General features: G+C 39.7%; 1 protein-coding gene across 1 annotated transcript in view; it reads right to left on the reverse strand.

Moving 5' to 3' along the window:
* RELN (reelin) overlaps positions 1–15,790 on the reverse strand; it is a 449,067-nt gene that overhangs the window by 232,716 nt on the left and 200,561 nt on the right. The window contains exon 7 of the mRNA XM_079785901.1: positions 1,700–1,796. Within this exon, the coding sequence (XP_079642027.1) occupies positions 1,700–1,796 (97 nt within the window). The remainder of the gene's footprint in view (positions 1–1,699; positions 1,797–15,790) is intronic.

The raw sequence follows: 15,790 nt of genomic DNA on the forward strand, positions 1-15,790 counted from the left end.
ATAAGAAGGCATATTTTTAAAAAAGTTTGAGGCTAATAACTTCCATCTGTTCTCATGTAGAACAGTTTTGATTGGATTCAATTCTGAAGCACCATGCAAATGTTTGAATTTGAGTAGACATAATAGCATGTTAACCAAAATCTGAGTTTCTCACTTCTCATTTGATTGATCTGTCTTCTTGTAAACACAACTTGGGTATTAAGTATATATTTGCTCCTGGGACACTAATACAGTATAAAAATTATTGAAAATTAAAATTATATTCTTAGATATGTTTATTTCCTATTAATCAATAGAAACAAAAAAGAATTTGCCAAGCATTTCCATAAATATTACCGAATGGGAGAACATTCTAAAATAGGCATTTATTTTAAGCTCAATTAACTATGATAAAATTTTAATTTTGTTTTAAGGTTTATAGAAAATTAATTCAGTCATGGTACATTATTTTAAATGTACTAGCACATCTATTTCTTTCAAGAAGTGCTGTGGTTCCAGTCACATTTGTCTGCAGGAATACTGTACCACCGTGTGAGCCTTGAATTATGAGCATCTATTATTTTAATTTACATCCAATTAATTCTGTTTGTGTTCTAATTTCAATAAAACCTCTTCAATTTATCAATGTTCTGAGGCTTGTATCTTTAATAAATTAAATGTATCCATTGCTATAAAAGGGGTACTCAAGCAGCATAAAATAAGAACCATGTTATAAAAATTAATTGACTTTCTCATTTTTATAACTAAATCTTCTTTTAATTGCCTAGCTAGGTTCCTCACCCCCCCTTTTTTTAGCGTGGAAGCCAGTCATCTTACCACTTTTAAAGTTAATGGACTTGAAATACAGTGTGTGACATAGGGGTGAAAAGTATAAGCTGTTATGAAAGCCCCACGATAAGGAAGATGGGGAGAGAAAAGGAGAAGCATTGAAGTTCAAGTCAAAAGCAGAAAAGCAAAGCAGAAGAGATGTTGTGAGAAGAGTAGGAGGTGCAAAGGAATTGGGCCAGAATAATATAACGTTTGCCCTATATCCATTTTCAAGAATGTGAAATGAACTACTCTTCATGCCAAAAAGAAGTATCAAGGAACAACAACAGGCTCATTAGCCACCTGCTGATGGCTAGTGGTTTCATTGTTTTCAACTGAGAATGCTCAAGTGTCATTTCACATATAATGTAAGAAATGATCTTTGGCAAGCTAAGTCTCATCACTATTAATTAAAGGAAAGTGACATGCTCTTGAACAATTTTGCATAAACCACAAGTTTAAAAAACTGGTTTATTCACTGTACTCTTTCACTTAAAAAAAAATCATTAAAAGTTCTTCTGATTAGGGAACACAGTTTAAAGATCATGTGACAAAATTGCTCATCTAACATTTCTGGCTTGCGAGGAGAAAATAAATTTAGAAGTAAAACTTAATACAAGAACTTGTGAAGTCATAAATTATTTAAATATATATAGATATATGTGTAATATATGTCATATGTCTCTCATATTATGCCCATATTTTCCCTCTTTTTAGTGTGGAAGCCAGTCATTTGACCACTTTTAAAGTTAATGAATTTGAAACATAATGTGTGACATAGGGGTGAAAAATATAACCTGTTACTAAAAGCCCCATGATAAGGAAGATGTTGGCAAAAAGCTCAGTAAAGACAATGTATTTGGAATAATGTACATAGATAACATGTACTTACCAATTCTCTTGGACCATATGGCTCACAGAAGGTGACAGCATTGCCGTGCATAATAGCGCCGCACTGTTCTCCAATCTCACAGTTGCGACATTCAACCCTGTGGGAACACAGAATGCATCCCCGGTCTGAGAACTAAGTAGCACAAAGTGGTTTATTGCTCAGGTAAGGAAAGATGTAATAGTTATTGCTATTCAGTTCATAGCAACATTTTGAGGAAAACAATAGTATTTTGTGTTGTGACGTGTTAAGGAACCATGAAACCAGAAAGACTTAAATTTAAATCCCAATTCCTTAGTTACTTGCAGTGGTGGGTAAGTTACTTAACCTCCCAAAGTTTCAGTTTTCTCACCTGCAAAATGAGGATAATAATTCTGATGTAAACTAACATAGTTATTGTGCAGATTAAATAAGGGACTGTATAAAAAATACAGAGTACAGAACCAATCTCTTAGTTCTGAATAATGGCAGATGGCATTATCAATAATTATATATAATATATATGTCCAATACAAGGGTGGTTGTAAATATTAAAAATAAGCAAAGTAATACACACTTGTATAATGACCTAAAAACTGGTATCTCTGAAATCAAAAGATGTTTTACAAATTATAAATCTTTTGAGATATAATTAGTATAGGTGTTTAAAATTATTGTTCACATTGTTCTTAAATAAATTTGCATGTCTAGAAAATATACCATGCTAAAAATAATGGAATCAGATTATATTTAATCCACTTATTAATATGAAATATATACAAATTCAAGCCAAGTTTGGGTACTGAGTTACTACATTTACTTTGCAAATGATTTAATTAGCTGCTTTCTTTATTACTGTAAAATGAAGTGCTTAATAAATCCTTAAGACATGATTTCAAAAATAAATGTATCCATGATTTTAGTAGAAAATAGATTTATGAATATTCTAGATTTGACTCTGCATATTTACAGGAACAGTCACAATGCTCTGCATCGAGACATTTTGGCCTACCATCATTACATACCTAACATGTACAAAGATAGATCTGTTTCCTGTCTGAACCTCAAACCACACGAGAGCTGTATTTCATGCAGAAAGAACATTTTCAAAGACTTTCACATCCCAGGTGCCAAACATTGTGGAAAGAGCACTGTGCCCTTTGTTTGGGAGATCATTGCATTATGCTCTTTCAGCATTTTGCTAATTTTAGAGAAAGAGAGCAAGAACACCCATTAAAGTAGGAAGACAAAAGTGTAAAGAGGTGTCAGTTACCCCATAAATCCTAGAGGCAGAAGCAGAGTGAGTAAAAAATTGGCAAGTAATGGTATTTCCTATGTATATATTGCACGGAATAAATGACTGTTCTCATTCCAATCTTTTGAGCTGTGTTCCTACACCAGGAGATAACAATGTCAAGAACCTTTGATTTTTGTGTGTGTGTGTGTGTGTGTGTGTGTGGAATAAACAGGGAACTATTTCTGGTAGGGAATTTAAAATGCTAGCATCACAAATATCAGTAGGATATTTAAATCTTCTCTTGATTACTGTGAAGCAAGATTCTAATAAATGTCCTTGACATTAGAAGAGATATAGTAGTAGCTTCATAAGGGCAACAAACATGTCTCTTGTTCACCATTTTATGCCTTGCATGTTGTATTCCATAAAAATCTGTTGAATGAATGAATGAATATAAGACAATTTCATGAACAGAACTATTATTAAGGCCTGAGGTCCAAAGCACTTAGAATAGTGCTTGGCACATAGCAAGAACAATGTGTTACTGTCTGAGCTTTTTATTATTATAGATTTACACCATTTTCATCCAGAACTGGTATATTTGTTTTTTCCTCACACAGAACCTATTACATGAACTTTTTACTACTGTTTTTCTATTTTTAAACTATACATTTTTTTTCCCCAAGGACTGTGATTGTGATAAAAGTACAGAGAAGGAGCACAAAAATTATAGTGGGATTCTCACTTAGTGATATATGAGGATTATTTGGCTACAAGTCATTGTAAAATGGCTTGAAAAAACATCAACTTTGACAGGAAAAAAATTGAAAGAATGTTCAACTCTCAAAATGGCTATCTGCCATTTCCCCCCAGTAACTCTAAACTAAAAGCATCACTGCTGATGTGAAGTCCAAGGCTTAATGTTGAAATTCCCATAGCAATAATCCTATCTATAAGTATTGATTAGCAGCCCCCAAATCAACTCTATATCAGAAAAATAATATCTGTATAAAATGTACGTATTACATCTTCCTTCCCCCATAGTTTGGATTAAACAGGGTTCAGGTGTAGCCTAGATACCTGTATATTGTTTAAAGGTAATTCTAGCCCTGTCTGGTTTGGTTCAGTGGATAGAGAGTCGGCCTGCGGACTGAAGGGTCCCGGGTTCAATTCTGGCCAAAGGCACATGCCTGAGTTTCGGGCTCAATCCCCAGTAGGGGGCATGCTGGAGGGAGCCGATCAATGATTCTCTCTTATCATTGATGTTTCTATCTTTCTATCCCTCTCCCTTCCTCTCTGAAATTGATTATATATATCTTACCTTATAATAGAGAAACATGCAAATTGACCGCACCTCCGCTATGCCCACGATTGGGCCGGCAGGAGGCTGGGGGCGGGACTCCGGGTGTCATATCCGCTGTTGAGAAGATCAAGATGGCAGTGCCCAGTGGCCGGGCCCATGCCGCCGCTCCCCGGGGTGCCTGGGGCGATCGGCCACCTAGGGGGGCGTGTCCGGGCCCCTCCCGCCCCTCCCGGGGGTCCTGGGGTTGATCGGCCACCTGGGGGGGCGTGGCCCTGCCCCTCCCGCCCCTCCCGGGGTCCGGGGGTCGATCAGCCACTTGGGGGGGCGTGGCCAGGCCCCTCCCGCCCCTCCCGGGGGTCCCGGGGGGGCGATCGGCCACCTGGGGGGGCATGGCCAGGCCCATCCCGCCCCTCCCGCCGCTCACGGGGGTCCCGGGGGTCGATCGGCCACCTGGGGGGGCTTGGCCGTGCCCATCCTGCCCCTCCCGCCGCTTCCGGGGGTCCCAGGGGCTGAGGCTTTCAGGGCCTTGGGCACCAGCGGGGAGCCTGCACCGATCACAGGAAACCACTGGGGGTCGGCTCCTGTGATCGGTAGCAGGGACACTGGGTGCGGCGAGCCCAAGGCCGGGAAAGCCTGGGGCGGAGGCTTTCCCGGCCTTGGGCACCAGTGGGCAGCCTGCACGGATCGCAGGAAACCACTGGGGGTCGGCTCCTGCGATCCTTAGCAAGGATGTTGGGTGCCGCCGAGAACAAGGCCACCGTCCGGGGCCAAGCCCCGACCCTGAAAAAGGCAGAAGGCGGTGGCCACAGCCAAGGCCTGGGTCCCTGGTGCCGGCAGAAAACTGGTGCAGGCAGCCAGGTGAATGAAGGTCTATTGCACGAATCTTCGTGCAAACGGGCTACTAGTATATATATAATATATATATATATATATATAATCGATTATATATATATTATATATATATATAATCGATTATATATATATTATATATATATATATATATTATTTTTTTAAAGGTGATTCTAACATAGATGGCCTACAGCTGGCATCAGGGAACCAGTGAATAGACAACAGATGTTTGGTGTGTTTGGAGAAACACTTCTATGTTGTGGAATAACAGAAATTAAACTACTAGTAAAAAAAGAAAAAAAGCAAACAGATACAGCCTTCTCTGCATTTGGCTTAACAACCACTCTAGACCTTTCTCTTCTTCACTGTGCTTTATAGCTCCAGAAACTTAAAATAAAGCTTCAAATGGCATTGGTGCCCTGTTGGAACTTAAAGGTTTAGAATTATCAGTATTTAGAATTATTCACTGTATTGCTGCTACTTGGAGGCATAATGGCTTCAACAAGGATTGATGGAACACATCTGTCAGCTTCCTGCCAAGGTCTTTTATGTCCTTTCCTAGAATTTCTCACAGACTGACTGGGTTTGTCAATAAAATTTATTATAATTTAAACCTGAATGCCCATCCCACTCTTAGCTGCCAATGGTGTTATTTATTCATTCCTCATTCATTAATTCATTCTTGAAATTAACAAACTTATATTGAGGGCCCACAGGCACTGTGGTGAGCTTTAGTGGAACAAAAACAAATAAAACAGCATCATTTCCTTCCAGGAGGAAAGGCAGAGAAACAAACACACAACTGAAATATAGGGTGCCAATGCAATGATAGCTATTTATTGTATTCAATTATGTGCCACACACTCCAAAGCCCATTAAAATCTCTCAACCATTCTATAAGATAGCTGTCTGTGTCATTTTACTAATAATTGAGCTTCAGAGAAGTTTAGCATTTGCTCAAGTCACACAGTTGCAATTTGGACCCAGTGCTTGCTAATTCCAACAACCCTCACATTTTCCATAGCTCCTCATTCCTCAAAGCAGGAGTACACTGGCTGTGATGGTACCTAACACGGACTGAGGAAGAAAGGGAAAGCTCCCACAGGAGGTGGTCCCAGAACTGGTCCTGAATGAGAACTAGTTACCTAAGCAAGGAAGAAAGGTGAGTTGTGACCAGGCACAAAGAATGCAGAGACTGTGACACACAAGAACTGCTGCTTGAGTGCACTAGTATGGTTGGAACTATACTGGTTCGTGAAGAAGGTGGCAAGCAATGGGGCTGGAAAGTGGGAACCAGTACATGAAAGGCTTCCTGGACCAATTACCAAGTAATAGGTACAGTACTAAAAACTCTACAAATAATGCCTCAATTAATTTATGTAAAACCCCTTCCTCTATTTTTTTATCCTCATTTAGAGGGTGTTAAAACTGAGACTTAGCGAAATTAAATGATTGCCCAAGGTTGCACTGCTTGAAGTTACAGAACTGGAATTCAAACTCCCAATGCCATGATACAAACCCAACTTTTAGGAAAATTTCTCTAGCAAATGATGGATTGGAGGTAGAAAAGACAGGACTATCGATGTAACACGAGCAAGAAATAATAGTGCTTGAGATAAGGTGGAAGTAGAGAAAAGTGGGCACACCCTAAAATATTGCTATTCAATAGAAATATTAATGTGAGCCACATGTAATTTTCAATTTGCTAATGGCTACACTAAAAAATATAAAGGAACAGGTGAAATTAATTTTAATAATGTTTTATTTAACTCAATATATTCAAATTACATTTTAACATTTAATTAATATAAAATTATTAATGACATAGTTTATATTCTCTGTTCATAATAAGTCTTCAAATCATGAGGTGTATTTTACACTTACAGCACACCTCAGTTCTGACTAGTCACATTTCAAACGCTCATCAGTCATGTGACTAGTGGCTACTATATTGGACAGCGTGACTCTAGAGAATTACAGAGCTTGGAGACTGCTCTCTGGTTATGCTGACAACTGGAGATGCCCAGCTGACAATGATTATATGTATCTGAACTTCAGAGAAAGATCAGCACTGACATGACAGCTTAGGATATGGTTGAAATCATAGGAGTGCATATTATTGGGGGTCAGGGTAGAGAGGGAGATACACAAAGTGAGAAAGGAAGCAGTTCAAAATGGATTTCTGGGAAAGAAATCATATTGTCCATAGTCTTGTTTCTGGAAAGCTCTAACCATCATCATGACCCTTCAATGTGTATCAATCTGAGCCTATCTCCCCTTACTTTCCCATGACTATTAGTCATGGATTAATTTCTATTCATGTTCCTAACCATCTGTGCTGCCCATCAAGGTGACTTTGCTAAATACTGACTCTACAACATGAACTTCCGAATATTTTTTCTACCATTAAATTTAAGCGTTGTATAACTACAAATATGAATACCGTTATCATAAAGGAAAAGACAAATCATAATTTCATGATGAACACAATGATCTAGATGGAGGTCAGATAGTACAAAGGGCAACTAGTGGCTATGGTTTCACAGAAGAAACTAGTGATCCGTGTCAGAAAGACAAGGTAGGTTTAAAAAACCTACAGGTGGAAATAAACATCCACACTCCAAGAAAAATAATTCCCCAGAATTTAAAACAATATCTAAGTGCTCTTAAAGTCCTATGCTCCTCTCTTTCTCAAATTGCCTCTGTGCCTAACAATGTAACTTGTTGAATAGAGTTAGGTACTAACCCAATGGGTACTCTTTGTGAAGAACACTAGTGGTCTGAAATCCTGCTCTCCCCTATAGAAAAGTTATACGAGTTCTTAAGAACTGGGGTTCAATTTGCTAAATGATGACAGTCCAATATTTTCAGGCTCAGAGGGGAAAAAATGCTGATTGTTCCTAACATTTAAACTGTGGCCTCACAATTTAATTTTCTCAGGAAAACAGTGGGCTTTGTAAAGCTAGATAACATATTCTTCAGAGATTGGTGGAAAGAAGGGAGTTTTAAATAAATCCCAGTTACAAACTTTTGTTTTTCAATTTAAAAAGGAATGTGACCCCCTAGGCTAAGGATTAGAAATGAATTGCTTCTCTGCCTAATAAGAAAAGTAATACTGAATATTATTCTAATCTAAAACAAAACAAAAAAACTTCCCACTCCTTTATTTCCTCCCCCCGATATGGAAAACAGAGCATAAGAATCTGATAAATACCATGGCACATCATACAAATCACCTCTCTGCCATCAATGGTATGATTAAAAGACATTTTAATGGAAATGCTTGCTATCTCCAAAGACCATGCAAAGCCTGAATTTGTTAAACCCTTGTTGAACCTATGTATCACACACTTAGGTTCCACATGAAGCTAATCTATTACTAGAGTTCACAGATCATTGCACATTTGAGTCAGAGGGCACCTAAAATATCACTGAGTCTCATCGCCCCTTTATTTTACAAATGATGGAACAGAAACAATTCAGGTTTCCTGGCTCCTTTTGTACAATGTTCTTGCCATTCCACTGTAATGCAGCCAGAACAAGAACTCCGATTTTATAAAAACAGCGTGCAATAAAAGAGTTTGTCACCATTTTTACTCTCAGCGTTTATTTTGAAAAGCTACAATGAATTTTCTTAATGTTTTTCTTTTCTAAAAGGATTTTGTTTTGCAAGTGAAAAATGTACAAAAACAAAATAAAAGCATTATGGACTTCATAGAAAATGTTAAGAATGAATTTGCTGGGCTGGAATATATAATCAAATTCAATATTTCCAAATATTTCCAAATAGTTTTTATATGTACACTTTAACACTATTATTTTTTCACTAGCAAAAATATAAAATAATCAGTAAATATAAAGGCAGGTACTTGTTGACCAACACATCTAGGGTCAAGCCATAAACATAAAAGAAAAAAAATGCTTTGATCCAAAGTTTTGTTTTTCACTATTACAAGCTCCTTGGCAGTTTGGAAACTGTTATTTTGGTGTTAATTCTCTATCTTATTATTATTATTATTATTATTTAGGTGGCTGGGGCTTTTATTTGTCTGGGATAAAGTGAGAGCACACTTGTATAGGTATAATTATGTTTTCAGTCCTGATTTTGAAATTATTAAGCTGGAAAACAAGCCAAAGCACCCTTTCAGGACACACAGAGGAAGATAAAGTGAAATGTCTCTGGAGTCCAGGGACCCCACCTATTGTGGTGACTTACAAGGGACTTTCAGGATAAAGGGCAGAGCAGGTGGATTAATGAGAAAATTTGGCTCCTTCTCACAACTGGAGATTTATGAATGGTTGGTGGTGACATCATCCTGATAACAATAAATAAATAACTGAAATATCATTTCCTCAAGAGCAATCTAATTACATGGCTCATTCTTCTGATCAGATCAGAGGGAAATCACTCAGCCTTTAGTCAGGCACTGTGCTGAAACAAGTTAATCACCTGGAAACTCACTGACAATCAGTTACCATCAAATTCTCATTTGAGATGCATGCTGTTTGCCCCAAGAAAGAGGACACTGTATTATCTGTTCATAATTTATTGCCTCTGAAGGAGGAGTCAGTGTCTGGGACTCAGCCTCAGAAGAAGCAATCTGGCATTCAACAAGCCAGAATTGTCTACTCACCAGCATTTCTGAATGGAGATCTTAAAATAATTCCCATATTGTTTCTGACTATAAAAAGTACTTACAATTTTCCTGACCCCAAAGATAACACATCTCTTCCCCCAGATATAGCCAACACTGATACTGACAAAATCTGATGTGTGAGCTTGCAAGACCAGGACAGATGAGGGACAGTGAATCCACCAAAGTAAAGAGGACCCTGTGGGCCATTTGGTAGCAGGACACTCAGCTGACTTCTTCTGGAGACACTGGAGCTCCTTGTACTTTCCATTCAAACCTCAACAACCAGAACACTCAACTTTTTTAAAAAAATATATTTTATTGACTTTTTACAGAGAGGAAGGGAGAAGGATAGAGAGTTAGAATCTTCAATGAGAGAGAAACATCTATCAGCTGCCTCCTGCACACCCCGTACTGGGGATGTGCCCGCAACCAAGGTACATGCCCTTGACCGGAATCGAACCTGGGACCTTTCAGTCCACAGGCCAACGCTCTATCCACTGAGCCAAACCGGTTAGGGCAGAGAGCACTCAACTTTTGCCCATAGTCAGTTTTATGATAAAGAGGGCATGACTGCATGACTATTTGTAAAAGATCAAGCTCTTTAAAAAATCTATTCTCTTTGTCAATGTGGAATATTTTTAGAAAAAACAGCAAGGAAAGTTCACTCTATGAGACTGAGAATAATATCACCTTCAACGATGTCATGACTTATTTCTAAGGAGCTAAAACATGTTCCAAAGGTGAAAATTACAAACTCCATTTTTAGCTCACTCTTTCTCATTACTTCTCACTGAGGAAGGTAAGAAAATTCTTCTTATTTCACTAGGGGGTTTTAAATTTGATCTTTCTTTTGTTAACATGTACAACGACAAATATTATTTGAGTTAAAATAACCCTCTAATATGCTACTACTGCATACAATATTCTGACCTCCTACTATGGTGAATTCCACTACATGCTGCTTAAAGAAATATTTTCTCACTCTTTCAAATGTACTTGACATTTAATTCCACCAAGCGACCTCTTATTTCTGTCATCTAAAACAGAGATTAAAGAAGGAAATAATATGCCTCCAGATTCACACCTTGTTTTATTAGTGGGCCACCTTCTGGATAACCCCTCTATTGCATATAAAACTTCACCCCACAGTAATTACATAATGGTAAGAAGAGTGAGGGAAGGAAGCAAGAGAGGAAGGTTAGAGAAGAATGTTGTAATAAGAGAATAAACTTATTAACAAAAGGGAAGAGAGAATGAGAGATGGTGGAACAAGAGGGAGGGAGGGAGAGAAAAAGTAGAAAAGATGCACCTAAGATCAGAATATTGGACCATCAAACCCTACAGACCAAATTATTATTCCACAACCTCAAAATACACTGATATATAATAGGTTCTAGCAAAGATATGTCATCAGAGAAAATATTTTGCCTGATTTTTCTCATTATTCACAATCTCCCTTAGTAACTTGCTCTTGAAAAAATGTAAGGTTTATGCTCCATGTTCCATCAGTTAACCCTATTGGATCATATATCTTCTAAATGATTATCATTACAAAAACTATCTCTTGAGAATCCCTCAGCAGTGGTATGGAGACTTCGGTGTCCATGGCTAGGTGCTCCCCTTCACCCAGCGCTATCTCCCACACTTACTGCCCATAGGCCTGCTGGACAATGAGCCACGACAATGTACTTTTATCCAATTTCTTTCTCAGGGACATTGTTCATCAGTCTTACTTTTTTCTGATCACCTTGAAACTGCACTTAACTGTGATTCTCATACTTGGCTAATAAATTGAGTCCCCTCTGTTTTTATTCTTTACTAGTGGTCTGGTGCACGGATTCGTGCACACTGAAAGGAAATTGGGAGCCCACACCTGCGTGCCTGGGGAGTTTCCACGTTCCTTGAGCCAACAGGAAGTCACATGGGGAGTCTGTCCTCCTCCCCACAGCTTCCTGAAAAAAATATTTCCAAATGTCCCTTCTGCAGCCAGGGTTGCGCCTTGCCGGCTATGAGGTCCCCAGTGAACACCTTGGGCTGTGCTGAATGCTTTCCACTGCTCAGAGCTGGATAAGAGATGCTTGGAGGTGAACAATACAAAGTTGGGGATCTTGGAGGGAGGGGGTGCTCTCTCTCCCACACCCCCACCCTTCAGATCCACCTCTCTGACTTTTACCCCGATTGTCAGTCACCACCTTGTGGCCATTTTTATATTGCTGTCTTCCTCTGTATCTCTGGGGCAATGGGTAAAGGACGAGATTTTCTCTTTATGCCGGAGGCAGAGTTCCAGGAGCCTGGCAGCTATATCAGGCTCGCCCGTCCGGAGCTGACCAGTGCTCTGCAGGGATCCAGGAGCAGGTGTTCAGTGCCAGGTCACGGACCTTTCTGGGAGATGGGGCCGGGGCCGGGTGGTAGGTGGAAGTTGCGAAGGGCTCACCCACGTGGACACATGTGGGCGTTGGTCACTGGGCTGGACTTCACCAGCACTTGCTCTTCAGATGGGGGCTGGCCCAGGTAGTAAGTTTGTGAAGCGCCTCTGTGGGTTTTTCCCGAGCCTGCATCCTGAGACCCAGAGGGCAATAGGTAAGGGGTGTGGTGCAGTCACAGGGTCTGAAGGGAGAGTTCTAGGGACCGGTGATGGTTGATTCGTGGCCATTCCGGCTACACTCTCACCACCTGGGCGTTGGGACTGCAGTCTATTTGCTGGAGATTGCACCTGCCAGAGGCAGGAGAGGCTCGTGTGCCCGGCTTCTAGCTGAGTGGCTCTCCTGCTGTGGGAGCGCACTGACCACCAGGGGGCAGCTCCTGCATTGAGCGTCTATCCCCTGGAGGTCAGTGTGTGACTGGTCGTTGGGTGGTTCCGGTGTTATATTCTGGCTTTTTATATATATAGATGGGGAATCCAAGACACTAAAGAACTACGAAGTTGTTTTACTGTTGGCTTGACTTCTTTTCTGTTATTAGGCTATTAATCACGGACTAAAACTCCAGCTAGCATAACTCAACCCCCATCCTAAAATCTGTCTTTTCATATTCTCCACTGAGTCAATTATATGTCAAAGAAAATTACCTTTAATGAGCCAAATTACCAATCTTTTTGCTCCATTTCAGGATAACTGCTCCAATAAATTAGCATTTTCAAGAAAATACCAAATGAAGCAGCAATTTGAGATCTCTATTTCCCTGACCTTGTGGTCTTTTTTAAATATATTTTTTATTGATTTCAGAGATGAAGGGAGAGGGAGAGAGAGATAGAAACATCAGTGATGAGAAAGAATCAGCGATTGGCTGCCTCCTGCACACCCCACACTGGGGATCGAGCCCACAACCTGGGCATGGGCCCGGACTGGGAATCAAACCGTGACCTCTAGGTTCACAGGTCAATGCTCAACCACTAAGCCATGCCGGGTGGGCTGACCTTGTAGTCTTACCTTTTACCTGTAAAAGTGGAAATGTTCTAGTCTTTTCTTGATTCAAGCAATCCTATGCAATGCCAGCCGTGGCTTTAGCTTCCTTAGCTGTAAATTGTGGGCTTTCTGTACGATAAAGCGACTGACAACTGACAGAGGTCTTCAGGTACCAGAGGACCTGAAACAACTTCATTTGAGTCTTTCTTCTTGATGTCTCATCTCCCTGTTGGCATCACAACTTACTCATCTCAGATCTCCTTCTGCAGAGTGACTCCTGTTCTCCCCTGATCTCTGCTAACGAGGACATCTCTGCTATCATTACTGTGCTAGAGGGGAAACATCTGTTGTCATCCAGTTGCCATTTATCATCATGTTTTGTAATAGTCCCAAGTTGCCCACTAGAACATCAGAGCCTAGTGATGTTATAACTGTGGATGTCGTCTGTGATCGTCAGAAAACAAGCATTAAAGGGCTAATCTGCTAAGCCACACAAAGATTCCTCCTTGATTTTGTAATTGCTAGGAGTATAAAGATACTTCTTAAGAAAACTTAGTTTTTAAGAATTCATTCACGTTTTAGTTACCTTTACTATCTTTAAACTCCAAGTTATGAAGCAGAAATGTCTATTTCATATTTTTTCTCATTATTGAAAAATCTTATTGAGTAATTGTGTACACAGTGAAACACATAGATCTTAAGTTTTGACAAATGCACACATCTATGTAAACCATGGTCTCTCAAGATATATAATATGTTCATTACCACAGAAAGCTCCTCAAGGCCCTTTCCAGTAAATCCCCCATCCTTGAAATAAGCAGTCATTTAATTTCTATCACTTTAAGTAAGTTTGCCTAATCTATATTTCTTATAAATGAAACCACAGAGTAAAAACTAGTTTGGGCCTGGCTTCTTTCACTTAACATAATATTTGAGAGGTTCTGCCATGTTGTTTCAATTATCAATAATTCATACCTTCTTATTGCTCAGTAGTATTCTATTGTATGAGTGTCTTACTCATACAATATTCATTCTGCCATTGATGGATGGCTGAGATTTTCCCAGTTTTTGCTACCAGGTACATTTCCTTTTAATAAAAAAATGAGTTCTCTCCATTCATATGAAATACTGGCAGTGCTAATATCATATTAAAATAATTTAATTTGCCCTAGCTGGTTTGGCTCAGTGGATAGAGTCTTGACCTGCGGACTGAAAGGTCCTGGGTTCGATGCAGGTCAAGGGCACATCCCTGGGTTGCGGGCTCAATCCCCTGTAGGGGGCGTGCAGGAGACAGCCGATCAATGATTTTCTCTCATCATTGATGTTTCTCTCTCTCTCTCCCTCTCCCTTCCTCTCTGAAATCAATAAAAATATATTTAAAAAACCCCACAAGCAACAGGCCCCTGGCTGTGTCTATTATTAAAAAATAATAAATAAACAAATAAATAAATAGATTGATTAAATGATTTAATTAATAAAAAAGAACTATGCAAGTGTGGTTGGTGAAAGTAGCAGATGCTTAAGTGAAATGTTAATGAGACAAAGCATATTTGCAAGTCTTTACATAGCTTCTAAACTTAGTTACATGAGGTTTTTCTTCCCACTTCTTTGGGGGGTGTTGGAGGGTTGTCTCTCTATATATGAATAAATACTGATCTGCTCCATCATCAATAGTGCAATTGTATTGAACATACTTGATAATGGGGCACTGTCAGCAGTGCTGATAAACCGATGTGGCTCCATCCATACTCTTTCACTCCCTTGGGTTCAGTGACACAATTGAAATGATGAAGTTACTATTGTAACTCCAGAGGTATACCAGCATCCAGGCAAAGTCAAGGTGAAAAAGCTTCACTCTCATCAAACCTGAACCACCACTATATTCCCATGAAGGGCTTTTGTTGTTCTCTTTACTTGGAACTTTACTTCCCATCTCTCATTCCAACAAAGCAATCAGAACCCACTGGGAGAGTGGGAAGATAAAGGGCCACTTCCTTAGCAGGGCCCAGAGAGACTTGGGGGGCAAACGGCAGAAACATTCTATGCTCTGCATTTCAGGGAGGCAGAAGGACCAAAGCTTCTTGATAGCACACCAGAGCAGAGCATCACAAGGAGGCCCACCGTCCAGGTCCAGGAGCCGCAGAACAATTCCATGCCCTTAAGCAGGGCTCAAAACAGAGCCACTGGCCAGAAGGAGTGGACAGGAGAGAGATGAAGGCTATCTGCGTGGACCAGTCACCACAGACTAGATGAGCTGGGGAGGACTCAGTGAGCATCTGTAGGGACAGATGACCAGAGAACCTCTGGCTTTTGCACTAATAAGTCATCTGAAACTTAGATACAACATCAGAAAAAATGGGAGAGGGCAAGCCAAAGTTGACTGAAATTAAGTTTCCATCACTGGGGGACAATAAAAAGAAATTAAGTTGGGTTATGAAAGAATAAAGAACATTTTGTTTCTCTGATACCCAAGTTGGTGAACAGAATTCATAACTGCTATGCCTGTGTGAGCACAAAGAACTTTGGAAGAACTGGCAGAAACTGTTAACAGTGTTGCCTCCGGAGGAAGGGGACATAGGTCTAGTGTGGGAGCAAGACTTACTTGCATTATTTTCTTAATATTCTTGGACTTTTCACTAAATACACATATTACTTTTTAGATCAAATCTAATATTTAAACTAAGT

This window comes from Cnephaeus nilssonii (genome assembly GCF_951640355.1).
Source record: "Cnephaeus nilssonii genome assembly, chromosome: 12".
Classification (NCBI taxonomy): Eukaryota; Metazoa; Chordata; class Mammalia; order Chiroptera; family Vespertilionidae; genus Cnephaeus; species Cnephaeus nilssonii.